The sequence below is a fragment of the Aethalodelphis obliquidens genome, unplaced genomic scaffold (assembly GCF_003676395.1).
Source record: "Aethalodelphis obliquidens isolate GAN/ISIS:26980383/991018 unplaced genomic scaffold, ASM367639v1 scaffold9, whole genome shotgun sequence".
In the NCBI taxonomy this organism is placed as follows: domain Eukaryota; kingdom Metazoa; phylum Chordata; class Mammalia; order Artiodactyla; family Delphinidae; genus Aethalodelphis; species Aethalodelphis obliquidens.
The window spans coordinates 31,709,431-31,726,477 of NW_020837953.1; the positions used below are offsets into that span (position 1 = coordinate 31,709,431).

The 17,047-nt window shown below is 47.5% G+C and overlaps 1 protein-coding gene across 3 annotated transcripts in view; it reads left to right on the forward strand.

Annotated features, from left to right (window-relative positions):
- The first annotated feature begins 11,921 nt into the window (after positions 1 to 11,921).
- The window catches only part of SLC9A1 (solute carrier family 9 member A1), a 49,412-nt gene continuing 44,286 nt past the window's right edge, over positions 11,922 to 17,047 (forward strand). Inside the window, exon 1 of one of the 3 annotated variants that reach the window (XM_027109555.1) lies at positions 11,922 to 13,066. In XM_027109555.1, coding sequence (XP_026965356.1) covers positions 12,715 to 13,066 — 352 coding nt within the window. In that variant the 5' untranslated portion in view covers positions 11,922 to 12,714. The remainder of the gene's footprint in view (positions 13,067 to 17,047) is intronic. The other 2 variants (XM_027109553.1, XM_027109554.1) reach the window with 2 other exon arrangements.

Here is a 17,047-nt window from a genome sequence, read left to right on the forward strand (position 1 = left end):
AATACTGTATGCTAACACATATATATGGAATCTAAAAAAAAAAAGGTCATGAAGTACCTAGGGGCAAGATGGGATTAAAGATGCAGACTTACTACAGAATGGACTTGAGGATACAGGGAGGGGGAAGGGTAAGTTGGGACAAAGTGAGAGAGTGGCATGGACATATATATACGACCAAACGTAAAATAGATAGCTAGTGGGAAGCAGCCACATAGCACAGGGAGATCAGCTCGGTGCTTTGTGAGCACCTAGAGGGGTGGGATAGGGAGGGTGGGAGGGAGGGAGATGCAAGAGGGAAGAGATATGGGGACATATGTATATGTATAGCTGATTCACTTTGTTATAAAGCAGAAACTAACACACCATTGTAAAGCAATTATACTCCAATAAAGATGTTAAAAAAAAACACAAAAAACAAGTGTTGGCAAGGATGTGGAACAATTGGGACACTTGTGCACTGTTGGTAAGAATGCAAAATGATGCAGAAGCTGTGGGAAATAGTATGGAGTTTCCTCAAAAAAATTAAACAGAATTAACCTATGACCCAGCAATTCCACTTCTTGGTATATACTCAAAAAAATTGGAAGTAGGGTCTTGAAGACACACTACTGTGTACACCCATGTTCACAGCAGCATTATTCGTAATAGCTAAAACATGGAAGCAACCAAAGTGTCCATCAACTGTTGAACGGTTTACCAAAATGTAGTATATTCATACAATAATATATTATTCAGTCTTAAAAAAAAATTCTGACACATGATGCAACATGAATGAACCTTGAAGATGTTATGCTAAAGTGAAATAAGCCAGTCACAAAAAGACAGAAAAAGTATGATTCCATTTATATGAGGTACTTTATTATATTTTTAAATTATTAATTTTGGCTGTGTTGCGTCTTCATTGCTGTGTGTGGGCTTTCTCTAGTTGCAGCAAGCGGGGGCTACTCTTTGTTGCAGTGCACTGGCTTTTCATTGCAGTGGCTTCTCTCATTGCGGTGGCTCCTCTTGTTGTGGAGCACTGGCTTTAGGTGTGCGGGCTTCAGTAGTTGTGGCATGCAGGCTTCAGTAGTTGTGGCTCGCAGGCTCCAGAGCGCAGTCTCAGTAGTTGTGGTGCATGGGCTTAGCTGCTCCGCAGCATGTGGGATCTTCCTGGACCAGGGCTTGAACCCGTGTCCCCTGCATTGGCAAGTGGATTCTTAACCACTGCACTATCAGAGAAGTCCGCAATATGTACTTTAATAAAGGTGTGGACAAGTTGTGAGAGCATTGTGGAGAGAGCAACCAATTCTACCTGGGGGAATTGGGAGGGGCTTCCCACAGAAGGTTTTATTTGGTTTATGGCATTGAAGATAAGTAGGAGCTTGTTTGGCAGTGAAAAGGAGAAAGTGCATTCGAGGCAAAAGGGCAACATGAATCAAGTCAGGAGAACCAACGATTTTTTAGGGATTGCTGAGTCATGGCTGGGTGTTCAAAAGCTAGTTCAGCAAGCACAAAGATTAAAGGAAACCATTTGTAAATATGATTAAATTAAAATTAAAAACTTAAAAATGGCAGAAGACATTATGAACAAAATTAAAATACTAAATGACTCTCTGGAAAAAGATAATTGCAATTTATATATAAATAACACCTAGAAGCCGGTGAGAAGTAAAGACAAGCAAACAAGTTGAAACATAAGCAAAGGACGAAGAGGTAATTCTCCCAGGAACTCCCAACTGCAGAGGGAAATGCAAATGAGAATGATTAGATATCACTTCCAAAGAATAGAGTAGGGAAAGGGGGAAAATAGTAACTTTACAGTGGAGAAACACCAACTAAACCAAGTGATGAAAGGTAATAACATCACCAGTAATGTCATGTGGGTAGCATGTGACCTCCTATAGGGGGTGATAAGAAAGGTACTTCAGGGAGCTTCCCTGGTGGCACAGTGGTTAAGAATCCACCTGCCAGTGCAGGGGACATGTGCTCGAGCCCTGGCCCAGAAAGATTCCACATGTCGCAGAGCAACTAAGCCCATGCGCCACAACTACTGAGACTGCGCTCTAGAGCCCGTGAGCCACAACTACTAAGCCCACGTGCCACAATTACTGAAGCCTGTGCGCCACAACTACTGAAGCCCGAGCACCTAGAGCCCGTGCTCCACAACAAAAGAAGCCACCACAGTGAGAAGCCCACGCACTGCAACGAAGAATAGCCCCCACTCGCCGCAACTAGAGAAAGCCCGCGCGCAGCAATGAAGACCCAACACAGCCAAAAATAAAAAATAAATTAAATTAAATAAATAAAATATCTTATCTATAAAAAAATGATGAGATACTATTTTCTACCCATGAAATTAACAAAGAATAAAAAGTCTGACTCAAATAAACCAGGAGGATATGGGAAAAATGGTTCTCTCATACTTGCAGGCAGAAGGGCCAAAGGTACTTTAGGAAAACAATTTAGTCTAGGAAAGCAGTGAATGTACAAACCCTGCAATCCAGAAATTCCATTTTCAAGTATATAGAGAGAAGAATTCTTACACATGGACACCAAGAGATATTTATAAAGGCATTTGATACAAATTGTCCACGATAACATAAAATTGGAGCAACCTGAATGTCTATCAATAGGCGAACAGATATAAAAATTGAGATATATAAATGTGGTGGAATATTTACTATACAGCAGCTAAAAGGAAAGAATGAGATCTCTATATATCAATATGGCTAGATGTTACAAATATTGAGTGAAAAAGTAAAGATGAAGAAGGATATATATGATATGATACCATTGATATAAATTTAAAAGACACACAAAAATACTTTATATTGTTTATGTATACATGTATCCTAATTCATTCATCTAACAGATTTTTTTCTGGCTGTGCCACGCAGCTTGTGGGATCTTAGTTCCCTGACCAGGGATCTAACCTGGGGCTCTGGCAGTGAGAGCGCTGAGTCCTAACCACTGGACTGCCAGGGAATTCCCTAACATCTTTCTTGAATACCTTATTATGTGCCAAGTGCTATTCTCAGTTCTGAGGATATAGCAGTGAATAAGGGCTAACAACTGTATAGGACTTAATAAGAGCCAAGCATTCTGTAATAATAGTAGCAATAATAATAACAATAATAATAATAGCAAACACTGATGCAGCATTTACTATATAGTTATGCTATAGTTATATAGTTACTATTATAGAGGTAAAATTCTAAGCGCTTTACATGCATTAACTCATTTAATTCTCATAGTAACCTTATGACACAGGGTCTGTTATTACCCCCAACTTATGAAGACACTGAGGGGCAATGAAGTTAAGTAACTTGCTAGGGTCACACAGCTGGACAGTGGTAGAGACAGCAATCAAATCCTGGCATAATGGCTCCAAGTCTGTCCTACCAACCATCATGCTCTCTGCCTCAAATCCCCCGCTGTCATGGAGCTTACATTCTAGTGAAGGCAAGACAGACCATAAAAATGTGTAGTAAGTCAGACAGTGAAAGAGCTGTGGAAAAAAATAAAGAAGGGAAGGAGGGAATTCCCTGGTGGTCCAGCGGTTAGGACTCCGCACTTTCACTGCTGAGTGCCTGGGTTCAATCTGGTCGGGGAATTAAGACCTGCAAGTAGTCGGTGCGGCCAAATAAAAGAAAAAAGAAGGGAAGGAAAGGGCGAGTATGAGATAGGGTGTGGGGTGTGGTGGTCATGGATGGCCCCACTGAGAGATAACATCTGAGTGAGACCCCAAGGAAGCAAAGGAGGAAACCATGCCGATACCTGAGGGTAACTGCATTCCAGGCAGAGGAAATAACAAGGTCAAAGGCTCTGGGAAGGTGTAAACCTGGAGTGTTTGAAAAATAAATAGCAAGGAAGCCAGGGTGGCTAAAGCAGAGGGAATAAGGGCAAATAAGGGGAAAAGAGATGAGGCCAGAGAGAGGTGGGAGCTAGATTGGGTGGGTCCTTATAAGTCATGTGGACCTTGGAGGGGTCTGAGCAGGGGGTGACAGTATCTGACTTAAGCGTTACAGGGCTTAGACTTCTTTGTTGAAGCGAGATTGCCCAGAGGCGATTGTAATAATCTGGGCAAGAAATGGGTGGTGGCTTGCACTGGAGTGGTAGCAGTGGAGGTGGAAAGAAGTGATTGGATTCAGGAAAGGAGTCAAGAATGACTCAGGTTTTTGGCCTGTGTAAGTGGGAAGACAGAGTGATTGTTTCCTGGATGGGGAAGACATTGGGAGAAGCAGGTTTGGGGACGGGGTGGAAAGGCCTGGGGTTTCTTTCTGAACATGCTGAGTTTGAGATTTCTGTTGGACAACCAGGTGGACACGTTGAGCGTTCAGTTGGACGTAAAAGTCTAGAGTTTTGAGCAGAGGAGATGAAAATCTATGCATCGTCTGCATATAGATCTTACTTGAAACCACAAGAAAGGATGAGATCACCACAGAAATGAATACAGATATAGAGCAGTGAAAATGTGAGAACTGAATCCTGGGGCCCCAACATTCAGAGTTTGCAGCTGAGGAGGAGGAAAGGGAGAAGGGGCCGAATTCAGCAACAGGAGACTGAGAAGGAGCAGCCAGTGAGGCAGGAGAAAAACCAGGGAAAAGCCAGGAGAGAGAGCCAGCTAATTGAAGAAAGTGATCCAAGAAGGATCAGGTGATCAAAAGTGTTGAAGGCTGCTGATGGGTAAAGAAAGATGAGAACTGAGAAATGACCATTTGATCAAGCAACATGGAGGTACAGGGTGGCAGAATGTGCCATCCCAAAATATGCCACTTTGGCATAAGGATTATTATTATTATTATTTTTTGCAACTCACGTCAAATAAGGATTATTTGGAGGTAGAGGCAATTGAGAAGAAGGAGAGGCTTCTCTACCCCACCCTTATTTGCATAAAAGCAGGACACACATCTATAAAGGTGTCCCTCCTCCTGTCTCTACCAGGAAGGATAGAAGTCAATCACCAGAGACAACTTTAGACCCTTATCAGCCTGGAGACAGCTCTGGAGGAATCTATATATAAACTTTACTAACTAACCTTTATCTACCATCATTTCCCTTGATTTGCCTTCCCACGGTTTGCTGCCCCTAGAGTCAGATCCTTTTCCTTTCTCTTGTCACTTCTCTAGAAGTTTATCATTCCTTTGCTAAGATGCTATATCAGCCCAAGTTCTAACTAATCTTTGAGTCACTCATCTCTGGGTGTATGATGCACATGTTTATGAACTTCTGTTTGTTCTTCTCTTGTTAATCTGTCTTTTGCTAGTATAATTTACGCAGCCCCAGCTGGAGAAGCTAAGATGGGCAGAGGAAGAGATTTTCATTCTCCTACAGAAGTCATTAGTGACATTGACAAGAGTGGTTTTAGGTACAGCATATGGGGGTGAAAACCTAACGATCAGATTTGAGAGTCTGGGAGGAGAGAAACGACGCAGGCAGTACAGACAGTTCTCTCAAGTTTTTGGCAATAGCTGGAAGGGAGTGTGGGGTGAAGAGATGTGTGTTAAGGTGTCAAAATAATGCGGGCTATCCTGGTGGCGCAGTGGTTAAGAATCCGCCTGCCAATGCGGGGGACATGGGTTCAATCCCTGGTCTGGGAAGATCCCACATGCCGCGGAGCAACTAAGCCCGCGAGCCACAACTACTGAGCCCACGTGCCACAACTACTGAAGCCCGCATGCCACAACTACTGAAGCCTGCATGCCTAGAGCCCATGCTCCACAACAAGAGAAGCCACCGCAATGAGAAGCCCACGCAAAGCAACGAAGAGTAGCCCCCACTCACTGCAACTAGAGAAAGCCCATGCGCAGCAACAAAGACCCAAAGCAGCCAAAAATAAAATAATTTAATTTAATTTAATTTTTAATTTAATTAAATAATTAAAATAATTTTTAATTTAATTAAAAAAAAAAGCGGGCTTCCCTGGTGGCACAGTGGTTGGGAGTCCGCCTGCCAGTGCAGGGAATGCGGGTTCGTGACCCAGTCCAGGAGGATCCTGTGGGCCATGGCCGCTGAGCCTGTGCGTCCGGAGCCTGTGCTCCGCAACGGGAGAGGCCACAACAGTGAGAGACCCGCGTACCGCAAGAAAAATAAAAAAATTTTTTTAAAAATTTAAAAAATAAAGCATTACACTCATGATAGAGGTTGCCCTGTCGTTGATAGATGTTGATGTACATTACTTTTTTTTTTGGCCGTGTAGCATGTGGAATCTCAGTTCCCCGACCAGGGATCGAACCCTCACCCCCTGCACTGGAAGGGCAGAGTCTTAACCACTGGACCATCAGGGAAGTCCTACGTTACATTCTTGATAGAGGTTGATGTCAGTGAAGATTCAAAGAGACTTTAAAATTTGATAAAATAGTGCAGATATCTGTAAAAAAAAAAAATTGAAGGCAAATAGAACAAACTGTAACAGCTGATAATTCAGAAGGGTAAAAAGTTTGATGTTTGTTATATTATATTTATACTTTCAAATGTCTTTATAAATAATTAGAGGGCAAAAAAAGTTTGTGGCCCTGAATGTGTGAAGGCCCTTGAGTGCCATGTCAGGAATGGGGTCTGCAGCTGTCTAAACAGGGGGACCATGGCTCAGAATGTTCTCCCTGATAGCTGTGTATAGCACAGACTGGATGTGGGAACAATAAAAGGTTTACTTTAATAGTCCAGGCCAGAGTTTTCCAAAGTGTAGACAGGACCATCTGCATCAAAATCTCCCAAGGGCACTCAATAAAATTCAAACCCTGGGCCTTTCCCCTCCAGCCTACTAAATCCTAATGTTTCCAGCAGGGCCAAGCAATCTGTACCTGAGAAGGTGGAGTGGTAGCAAGTTCAGGGGAAGGTGGGGGGCTGCGTTTAGTACCTGTGGAGATGGAGGTGCCCACAGGACTTCCAGCCTGTGAGAAGATAAGAGTTTCAAGTTCACCAATGGATGTCGATCAGATTCATAGTCAAGTCTCCCACGGCAGGAAGCACAGGGACTTGCACACAGTAGGTGCTAAGTGTTTATTGAGTGAATTATGACTTTAGCTTAAAAGCCATTCACTGGATCACAAATTCTACCTCCTTACCAACTCTCTCCTAGTTGCCGAGGACATGCATGTTTTTTCATGCTGGCTGTCAGCCCAGAGAAGTGGGAAAAGCTTGGATTTCAGAGTCAGACAGACTTGGATTCTCACCTGGCTCCCCTTCTTCCCAGCTCTGTGGCCACAACTGACTCTCTCCTTGGAACCTTAGTTTTCTCATGTGCAAGTAATATACCCTGTCATTCATTCATTCATTAGGGCTCTCTTGCTCTCCTGGAGCTCACATCCTATGGGGGGGAATGGCAGTAAACAATAAACACAGTAAATAGGTTTATTATATCATATGTGAGAAGGTGGCTGGGCCTGAGTGGTAGTGGTAGTAGTGGTCAGGTAGGGGAAGTATCAGGAGTCACCACATAGTAGTGGTGAGAAGGAAGATTTGTGGAAAGACTTGAGGGATGTGATGGAGTAGGCCAAGTGGATATCTGGAGAAGAGTGTTCCAGGCAGAAGGAACAGCAAGTGCTAAGGCCCTGAGGTAGAAGCGTAGCTGTCAGTATTTGAGAAATAGCAAGGAGGCAGTGTGGTTGGAGTGAAGTGAGTGAAGGGGAGACTGAAAGAAGAGGGCCTTGGGACTTCCCTGGTGGTCCAGTGGGTAAGACTCCGCACTCACAATGCGGGAGGCCTGGGTTCGATCCCTGGTCGAGAAACTAGATCCCACATGCATTCTGCAGCTAAGAAGTTTGCATGCTGCAACTGAAGATCCCACATGCCACAACTAAACATGCTGCAACGGAGATCCCGCGTGCTGCAACGGAGACCCGGCGCAGCCAAAATACATACATACATACATACATACATAAATATTAAAAAAAAGACTATTAAAAAAAAGGAAGAGGGCCTTGCAGGGCTGTGATGTTATATAACAAAGGAAATAAGGAAATGAACTCAGTGACAGAGTGCCAATAATGTGTAAGGAACTGAGCTTGACATACGTCAGCCATTTAATCCTTGCACTAACCTTGAAGGCAGGTGTTCTGACCTCACCCACTTTTTTTACACATGAATAAACTGAGTGACATAAACAAAATATGACTCGCTCATGATGTACAGCTAGTAAGTGGCCCAGAGGATCCTTCCCAAGCACCACACATTGTTTGCTACGTATCTGTCATAGCTAGAGCCATTCCATAAAATTCCCATTACTTTTAGCAAAAGGATTCAATGAGGGGGACTGAGGAGCAGACATGGCCTAAGCAAGGGGGATTACCACCCAGGCCCAGGCATCCTGAGACTGTTCTGGATCTGCAGGAAGAAGAGTCTGCAGATATATGGCCCCTCTGAGTCAAGAGCAATGTGGGCCTGCAATGGTTAAAAAATGAGGACTTGCTAGACTTCCCCAGTGGTCCATTGGTTAAGACTCCGTGCTTCCACTGTAGGGAGCATGGGCTCGATCCCTGGTCAATCCCTGGTCCAGGAAATTCCACATGCTGCATGGGGTGGCCAGGGGGGGGAAAAAAAAAAAAGAGGACTTGCTAAAACAGGGTTACAAATATTGCAGCATATTTTAACTGATTACCTTCAACAAGATCATGCTTTTAACATGCAGAGGGACTTCCCTGGTGGTGCAGTGGTTAAGGATCCACCTGCCAATGCAGGGGACACGGGTTCGAGCCCTGGTCCGGGAAGATCCCACATGTCGCGGAGCAACTAAGCCCATGAGCCACAACTACTGAGCCCGTGTGCCACAACTACTGAAGCCCGCACGCCTAGAGCCCGTGCTCCACAACAAGTGAAGCCACCGCAGTGAGAAGCCCGCACACCGCAAAGAAGAGTAGCCCCTGCTCACTGCAACTAGAGAAAGCCCTCACGCAGCAATGAAGACCCAAAGCAGCCAAAAATAAATAAAATAAAATAAATAATAAAATTTAAAAAACATGCAGAATACACAACAATATAACTTATATAAAATTATTAAATTCATAGCGTACCACAGGGGGAGTAGTCTGATGATGGGACCAGTTTCACAGATGTGAGGGACTTCTTTCTAGCCTGTGTTTCTGTGTCTGAATGTATAACTTCATGTGGCCCTAACACAGAAAGTCTACATTTGAGGCCCTCAGTACATGTAAATAAAGATAAAGATGGTAAATATATGTGGTACTTGCTGGCTGCTGCCCTGAGTTCTATACGTACATTGGCTAAGACCCTTAGAACAGCCCCATGAGATTGGCATTACTGTTTCCATGTGATGGGGGAAGAAACAGTGAATCAGGGAGGTTGACTGATTTACCCAAGGTCTTCTAACTAGTGAGTGGTGGTGTGGGGATCTGAACCTAGACAATCTGGCTAGATTCTTAGTCTTAATTCTTATGCTATACTGCCTGGTCTAGGCCGGGCCTTGGCCCCGGGCTGTCCCAGGTGGTTTGTCCCAAGGGCTCTTTCCTGGCACTGTCATGTTGATACAACCTTCTCCAGGCTGTGGAGGATCTTAGGGCTGCTATGTCCTGGTTCTCATGGGATCTGCTACCTCCAAGGCTGGCACCCAAGGACTGACTGAGGACCAGAATGAGGGAGAGTCAGAGAGTGAGGAGGATCAGAGTGCATGGGTGAATGTTGACCTCAAGACTGGAAAGGACTGGGAGCTCCATGATGGTCTAGTGGTTAGGATTTGACACTTTCACTGCCGTGGCCTGAGTTCAATCCCTGGGAACTGAGATCCCGCAAGCCACGCGGCATGGCAAAAAAATGAAGACTGGAAAGGACTGTAGGTCTCGGGGTTCTGGCCCATGTCACCTGCATAAAGTCCCTCCACTAGCCCCACCTTTGCCTCCTTTTTTCTACACTGAACCTGTGGTGTTTTCAGAGAGCTCTGGATTAAGATGTTAGAAAACTGAGTTAAGTCCTGGATCTGTTACCTAATAGCTGTGTGATCTTGGACAAATGGCTTTATGTCTCTGAGTCCTCAGTTTTTTCATCTGTGAAATGGAAATGAGAATAATAGCTACTATTTATTGAGCACCAGGACTTGGATCATTGATAAACCTGGGGCACTTGGTTGTAAACTATAAAGGACCGAACCATGTGAGGCATATTGTCGTTGTTCTGATCCTTGTCCTAAATGCTTTTCCTCTCTTTGGTTATTTCCATTATAGCTGATGTTCTCCTTTCATCTGCTCCAGGTGACACAAGGCCCTTGGATTTCTCTGAAGGCTTTTCTAGGCTCTTCTGTCATCTCCCAAATGGCTGGACCTGTGCCATGAGAATGTGAAGTACAGAGAATTCAGTTTAATGTCGGCACCTTCAGTCACAATCACATCACTCTAGTAGCGTTTGAATATACTTTTATGTGAAGGGAGAGCATATCTCATGAAAAGTACACAGATCATGAGTGCTCAATGAGTTATCACAGAACAACTACATCTGTGTAACCTTTGTAACCACCACCCAGTAAAGAAAGAGAACATTATCAGCACCCTAGAAGCCCTTGTTGTGTCCACTTTGTGCCCCCTCCTAACCACTGCCACCTCCTTCCTCCCCATGTCTATGTCTGTGTTGCCAAAGCCCATCACAAAGCCTTGTCAAGAGGCCCATAAATAGTTGCTAAACTGAACTAAGCCCTTTGACATCATTTCGTGATCTCAAGCTAGTCACTTGGACTTCCTCTGCCTTGATTCACTCTTCTGCAAAACAAGGGTGGCATTTCAGTAATCTCAATAACCCTCAACCCTAGTTGAGAATCACCTGGGGAAACTTTTGAAAAACTATCCATCTTGCTTGGGCACTACCCTGGAGGAAGTGGATACAAACCTCTGAAGGTCTCAGGCAATGGTAGTGTTTAAAAGCTTTCCAAGGATTCCAGTGTAGGGTCAGGATCTCTCAAATCTTACAAATTTCAACCAACACTATATGTTCAAATCTCAGTTCCACTGCTGCTGTGGGTTGAATTGTGTCCTCCACAAAGATGTTGAAGTTCTAACCCCCAGCACCTGTGAATGTGGACTTATTTGGAAATAGGGTTATTGAAAATGATCAAGTTAAGATGAGGTCATTGGGGTGGGCCCCTAATCCAGTGTGACTGGAAACCTTATAAAAAGGGGAAATCTGGACCCAGAGACAGAGACACAGGGAGATCACCACGTGAAGACTGGAGTTATCAAGCAACACCAAAGATTGTTGGTAAACCACCAGAAGCTAGGAGAGACGCATGGAACAGATTCTTCCTCACAGCCCTCAGAAGGAACCAACTCTGCTGACACCTTGACTTCAGACTTCTAGCCTCCAGGATATGAGACAGTAAATTTCTGTTCTTTAAGCCACCCAGTTTGTGGTACTTTGTTACAGTAACCCTAGCAAACCGATATAACTATTTACATACTAGTTAAGGAACTCTCTTTACCTGTTTCCTCATCTGCAAAAGTGGAACCATAATAATTGTTCTATAGGCTGGGCTCCATTCTAAACACTTTACATAGATTATCTCATTTAGTCATCACATATACTATACTACAGCAGATCAGCAGATATAGGTACTCCCATTATCCCCACTTTTTCAGATGAGAAGACTGTGCAACAGAGAGGTTAAGTAATTTGCTCAAGATCACATGGTAACTAAATGTATAAGATAATAATACATCCTTCACAAGATTATTGGGGAGTCTCCAAGAGACTGTGGATGTGGATGTGGATGTGGATATGAAGGCTTTTTGTAAATAGTAGAGCATTTTACTCATGTTAGTCAGAATCTCTGTAGATTCCAGACTTTTTTTTTTGCCATCCCTGACTCTCCCTCCTCTTTCGACGCGATACTTCCTTTCCTCGGAGACAGGGGTCGCTGCGTTGAGCGGGCGCTGACAGGTCCTTCTAGCCCGCTGCACCGGCTGCTCGCTGGTGCCTATAAGTGGCAGCGCCGGGCGCGGAGAAGCAGCAGTCCGCTGCCGCCGGGGCTGGGGCCGGGGCTGCAACTGGAAGTGGAGCTGGACGCGGAGGACCAGAAGCTGGGCCAGGGCGCAGCGCAGCACCGCGCCGGGGCCGCAACCCGGGGCGTTTCGCTGCTGGCCCACCGCGAGCCGCCCTCAGCGCGCGCCAAGGCGCCCTCTCGCCAGGCCGCCTGCCTCCGCCTTCCGCCTCCCTCCATTTCCCCGGAATCTCAGCCCGGCGCGCCTGCACCCGGTCCTTCTTTGGGTGGGGAAACTCCCTGCCGCTTTCTGGCTTCACTTCCTTGCAGCCTGGGCTCTCAGCCCCCTCTCTTCTTCTCCTGGACTGGGTCTCACCCCCTTCGATCCCCTTCCTTTAGCTCAGGCTCCCTGCCCCTTACCTTAGCCGAGTCCCAGCTCATCAGTCACTTTCCGCAGCCGAGGGTCCCCACCCTCCCTTTTCCTTTTCCTTGCCTGGGATCCAACCCATCCTGTCCTTTCCTCTGTCCCTAGGGTGCAGTCTCTCCCCTCCCCCACCCCCTTTCCCAGGCCTGGAGTTCCAGACCTTTTTGGTCTTCTCTTACGGTCCTGAGTCCTTGTCCCTCTTCCCCAGTTTGGAGTTCTAGATCGTGAACCCAGCCTTCCTCCACTTCCAGAGGACTGCTTCCACAAAAACACATCTCTAAAACATGAACTTTGCTTAGAGACTCCCCCAGTCTCTCTTCCCCGCTGCTGACCCCCTGCCACCTATGTCCCAGGTCTTATTCTCACTCTGCTAAGGGTCGAGGGTGGCAGCAGGATGCTTCTCTGGTCTGGTGTCTGTGGCCTCTCTCCGCCTCGAATCTTCCCTTCGCTGCTTGTGGCAGTAGCCTTGGTGGGGCTGCTACCCGTTCTTAGAAGCCATGGCCTCCAGCCCAGCCCTACTGCCAGCACCATCAGAGGCTCAGAGCCGCCACGGGAACGCTCCATTGGGGAGGTCACCACCGCCCCGCCGGAGCTCGCCCCCGAGAGCCGCCCTGTTAACCATTCCTTCACTGAACACAGCCTGAAATCTCGAAAGGTCTTTCCAGTCCTGGGCATCGACTACACACACGTGCGCACACCCTTCGAAATCTCCCTCTGGATCCTGCTGGCCTGCCTTATGAAGATAGGTAAGTGCAGTTCGCCCCCGACGCTTCCGCTGCCACCAAACTAATGAGCTTCTTGAACCATCCTTACCACTTGAGGCTGCCCAGGAATAAAGGTCTGGACTACTGCTGTAAAGTAGGCAGCCTACTATCCCATCATCGTGGTCCTTCTCAAACTGGAGCTCCGTGGCCTCTGTGGTCTGAGGCCTCCTAAGATTGGAGCCAGCGTTGTTCATGGGAGAGAGCAGGACCAGAGGATGGGATGCTTCAGGTACTAGGTACCTTCAGCGAGGCTTCCAGGCCTGGCAAGTCTCCTCTGGCTGGGACAGACCCCGAGGGGAGCCAGGCACCCAGCTGTGTGAGACAGGAGTGTCTTCAGCAAGTGGCACAGTCCACTCTGTCCACAGCGACCAGTGTAATTACATGCTTCATGGGAGGGTGTTCCAGGATGGAGGCTGTTTCTACTTGGTTTGTCTAAGGAGTTTGAGTGTAGTGGGGGACCTGTGTGCTGGAGACTTACAGGTGTGGGGGAAGATGAGGCATCCCCATATCCTCACCTTCCTTCATCCCCAGAGTGTTATCTGACAGCTTTGCCTGCCCAGGCTGGTCAGGAGCCCCTGAGTCAGTTTCCTGCCTGGAAATGCCATTCCTTATACAGTTTATGGGACGGGGGCCTTGGGAATTCCTAAAGTCTGGTTTGGGGGTGGAGGGAGAGTGGAGGAGGGTCAGGCTTGGTTTGGCCCCAGCTCATCTCCAGGTTGCACCCAGCTGTGTCTCAAGGTGCTGTCATGTTGGCCTGCCTGCTGCTCATCCAAGAGAGAGAGGGACAGGTGGAGGAGCTCAGCATGTTCTGATCTGAAGAGACTTTGAAACGTGCTTTTTGGGAGAAGGAAGCAGAAAAGTTGTTCCCTTCCGGAGGATTATCACCCTGCTAGGCCCGAGCACTCTGTTCTGCTGGCTGATTGATGGAGCTCACCAGAGCCTGCATAGCCTAGAAGCCCCTTGAGGTGGTGTCCGGGGGGCAGGGGGTAGGGGGGTTTGAAAGCTGCCTTTGCTTTTCTAGCCCCCAGCTAGCTGTGGAAGGCACGGGGGCCTGGAACTCTGCTGGTTTGGGTTTGGAGAGTTTGTGACTCTTGGCAGGAAGCCTTGCAGCTTTCCCAAGGACATGCAGGAGCTCAGTGGCGATGCCAGGCTGGTATGAGGCAGGCTCTGGGACATGCTGCAGGAGGGCACTCGTGCTTCTGTTTTGATCCAGGAGCTGGCTTCCTGATACGGGGCTTTGGTGCTGTGACGGTAGCAGGCCTGCACATGGAGCTGGGCCACCAGCACCTATCCCCTGATGGCAGCCAGCTTCCCGGAAAAAAAATCGAGGCCTGGGCAAGGGGAGCCATGTGTACTGATTCTGACAAATACATGACCTTGAACAAGCTGGGGCCTTTTTCTGCAGGTCTCGCCCACCTGTGAAACTGGCAAGTGTCTCAATTGAATCGTGAAACCCTGTGTCTTAATTTGTTGGTAAGAAGCTGAAGTGACTGATGTGTCATTTGCCTGTGTGAGACCAGGAAGAGGCCTCATAAGCACTATTTATACATTGCCCTTCTCTCTCCAACCCCCTCACCTGGCGTTGTGTTAGGGCGTTCGAGGCTAGTGCACACACTGTGGGTCTCAGTGCCTTCTGGTGGGTCGACAGCATGACCACGAAGACCCTGCTCTGGAGAGTCAGGAGTGTGTCTCTGCAGGCCTGATTACCTCTAATCCTGATGGGGTCAGGCTTGGCCTGCTTCGTCCCCGCCAGAACTGTGCCCGGGACCCTGGGCAGCTGGCAGAGGTGGTACCATGACAAGGGTATCAGTCTAGAAGTTAGGAAACTTGGCCTCTTATACCACCTCCCTCTGTGACCTTGGGCCAGTCATGCCTCTCCACTTGTCAGTTGATCTTTGTGGCCTCTTGCAGGTCTGACATTTCTGCCATTCCACTGACTTGGGTAACCCTGGCAAGTCACTCACCCTTGGGCCACAGTTTTCTCATCGTAAAGTGAGGAGGCTGGATATGATCTCCGAGGGCATTTGTAGTTCCAAGAGACTGTGTCTCTGGCTTGATAGGGCAATTTTCTGCCTCTGAAAACAGGAGTGCCCTAGCATCTGGCCATCCTGGGAAGAGGGTAGAGAGAAAGATGGCCAAAAGATCTTAAGGGTCCCAGTTCAGGTGGCAAAAAGTGAAAGCCCATTTTTCCCTTTACCTTGCAGTGTTTTTGTTTTGTTTTGTTTTTTTGTTTTGGCTACGCCGCCTGCGGGACCTCAGTTCCCCAACCAGGGATTGAACCTGGGCTGTGGCAGTTGAAAGCCCCGAATCCTAACCACTAGGCCACCGGGGAGCTTCCCCTTTGCAGTGTTGGATTGAGGTTGGCACCACTCTGCCACACACCCTCTCTGAGCCTCAGTTTCCTCAAATATAAAAAGGGGGAAACAATAGTATCTAGCTATAATGCTGCTGGCGTGATGATGACATAAATCAACGCATGTAAAGCTGGCTTTGTACCTATAGGAAGCGCTCAGTGAGTTGCAGCTGCTCCTGTTGGTATTTTAACCACCTAAGGTAAATGCATCCCTGCCTCAGCGCCTCCTACAGTCTTCCTCTGAGGCTGGAGGATTACAAATCTCTCAACCTAGGCTGCCACCAGCAGTCCCTCCCTAAGGTTTCAGGAAGGACTGAAAGTCAGTCCTACTGACTTTGTTCTTCCTTCCCTTAAGCTGCCTCCAGAGCAGGTCCTGTGGGGAGGGGACATGGCACCAACAGACTTGGGGGATGGGGTGTGTGCCGAGGCCATGCTCCCTCTGTACTATCAGTTACCCAGGAGCCTAGGAGTTCATTTTGGGGTCTTATCTATTCTCTCAGACCCCAGCATGGGTAGGAGCCATGTTGGAGGCCTCATTCTGTCATCTGGGGCAGCTGCTTCCCTTGCAAGTTACCCCTCCTTTAAAAATAGAAGGTGCTGTGCGCAGTTCTCACTCCTGTCCTAATCGTTGAGCAGAGCCTCAGGTAGATACTGTCGGAGATGCCTGTGGGAAGGGTGGGGTTAGAGCTGAAGTTCTAGAGTAGATGCTAATGGATTCTTTTCTAAGTGACTCAGTGGGTCACATTAGACAAGTCACTTCCCATCTCTGGGCCTTTTTTCTCTCTCTGACAGCCAGGGATTCTTGCCTTTTCCTTGGTGAGGAGGGGCTCGTGAGTTGGGGTTAGACTATTGGGAGAACTCTGAGAATGACTCCAAGCCTTAGGTAGGCCCATTCCCCTCCCCCACCTCCGCCTCCCATTGTGGTTTGGACCTGGCATGAATTCCGCGTTGTCCCTGTTTACCTGGCTCCCAGTCCAGTGCCTGTTTCAAGGGAGAACCTCACTGTAACCCAGCTCACCACTGGCACCCCGTGCGTTTGTTTACCCATATCCCGGACCCGGAACTCCTGGCAGCCTATGAAGCAGGTATTCATCAGAGACCAAAAAACCTTCCTTTGCCCCTTCACATCTTATAGCTTTTTCTGGTTTTGGTGTTTGCAAGGAGTGTTCTGCCAATTCCTCCTTAGAGCAAGCCCGTAAGGAGGGGAGATGGGGATCGTTATTGCCCACTTCACGTGCGTGGATATCAGTCCCAGCAACTGGTTTCCTGTGTAAGACTAGAACTTCCCTCTCTCCCTTCTCAGAAGGAGAGAGGAACAACTTAAAGGTCACCTTGAAACTGTCTCTAGAAGCCCAGATGGAACTCTCCAAAAAGAAAAAGGTGACCTTTTCCTCTTTGGGAAAACAGCTGAGTGACTTCAGGATAGTGGGAGGGGAGGTCATCTGGGGACTGGGAAGAAGCTTCAGGTAGGACATGTGTGTCCTGAGGCTCCAGGACACTTAGAGGGCCTCTGTTGGTCATATCGCCTGGACTTCCTTCAGCTGAACACCCATGAGGTGCACCCTGCCTCTCCTTCCCGCCCCACCTAGCCCCTCCAGCTCTGGTGGGAA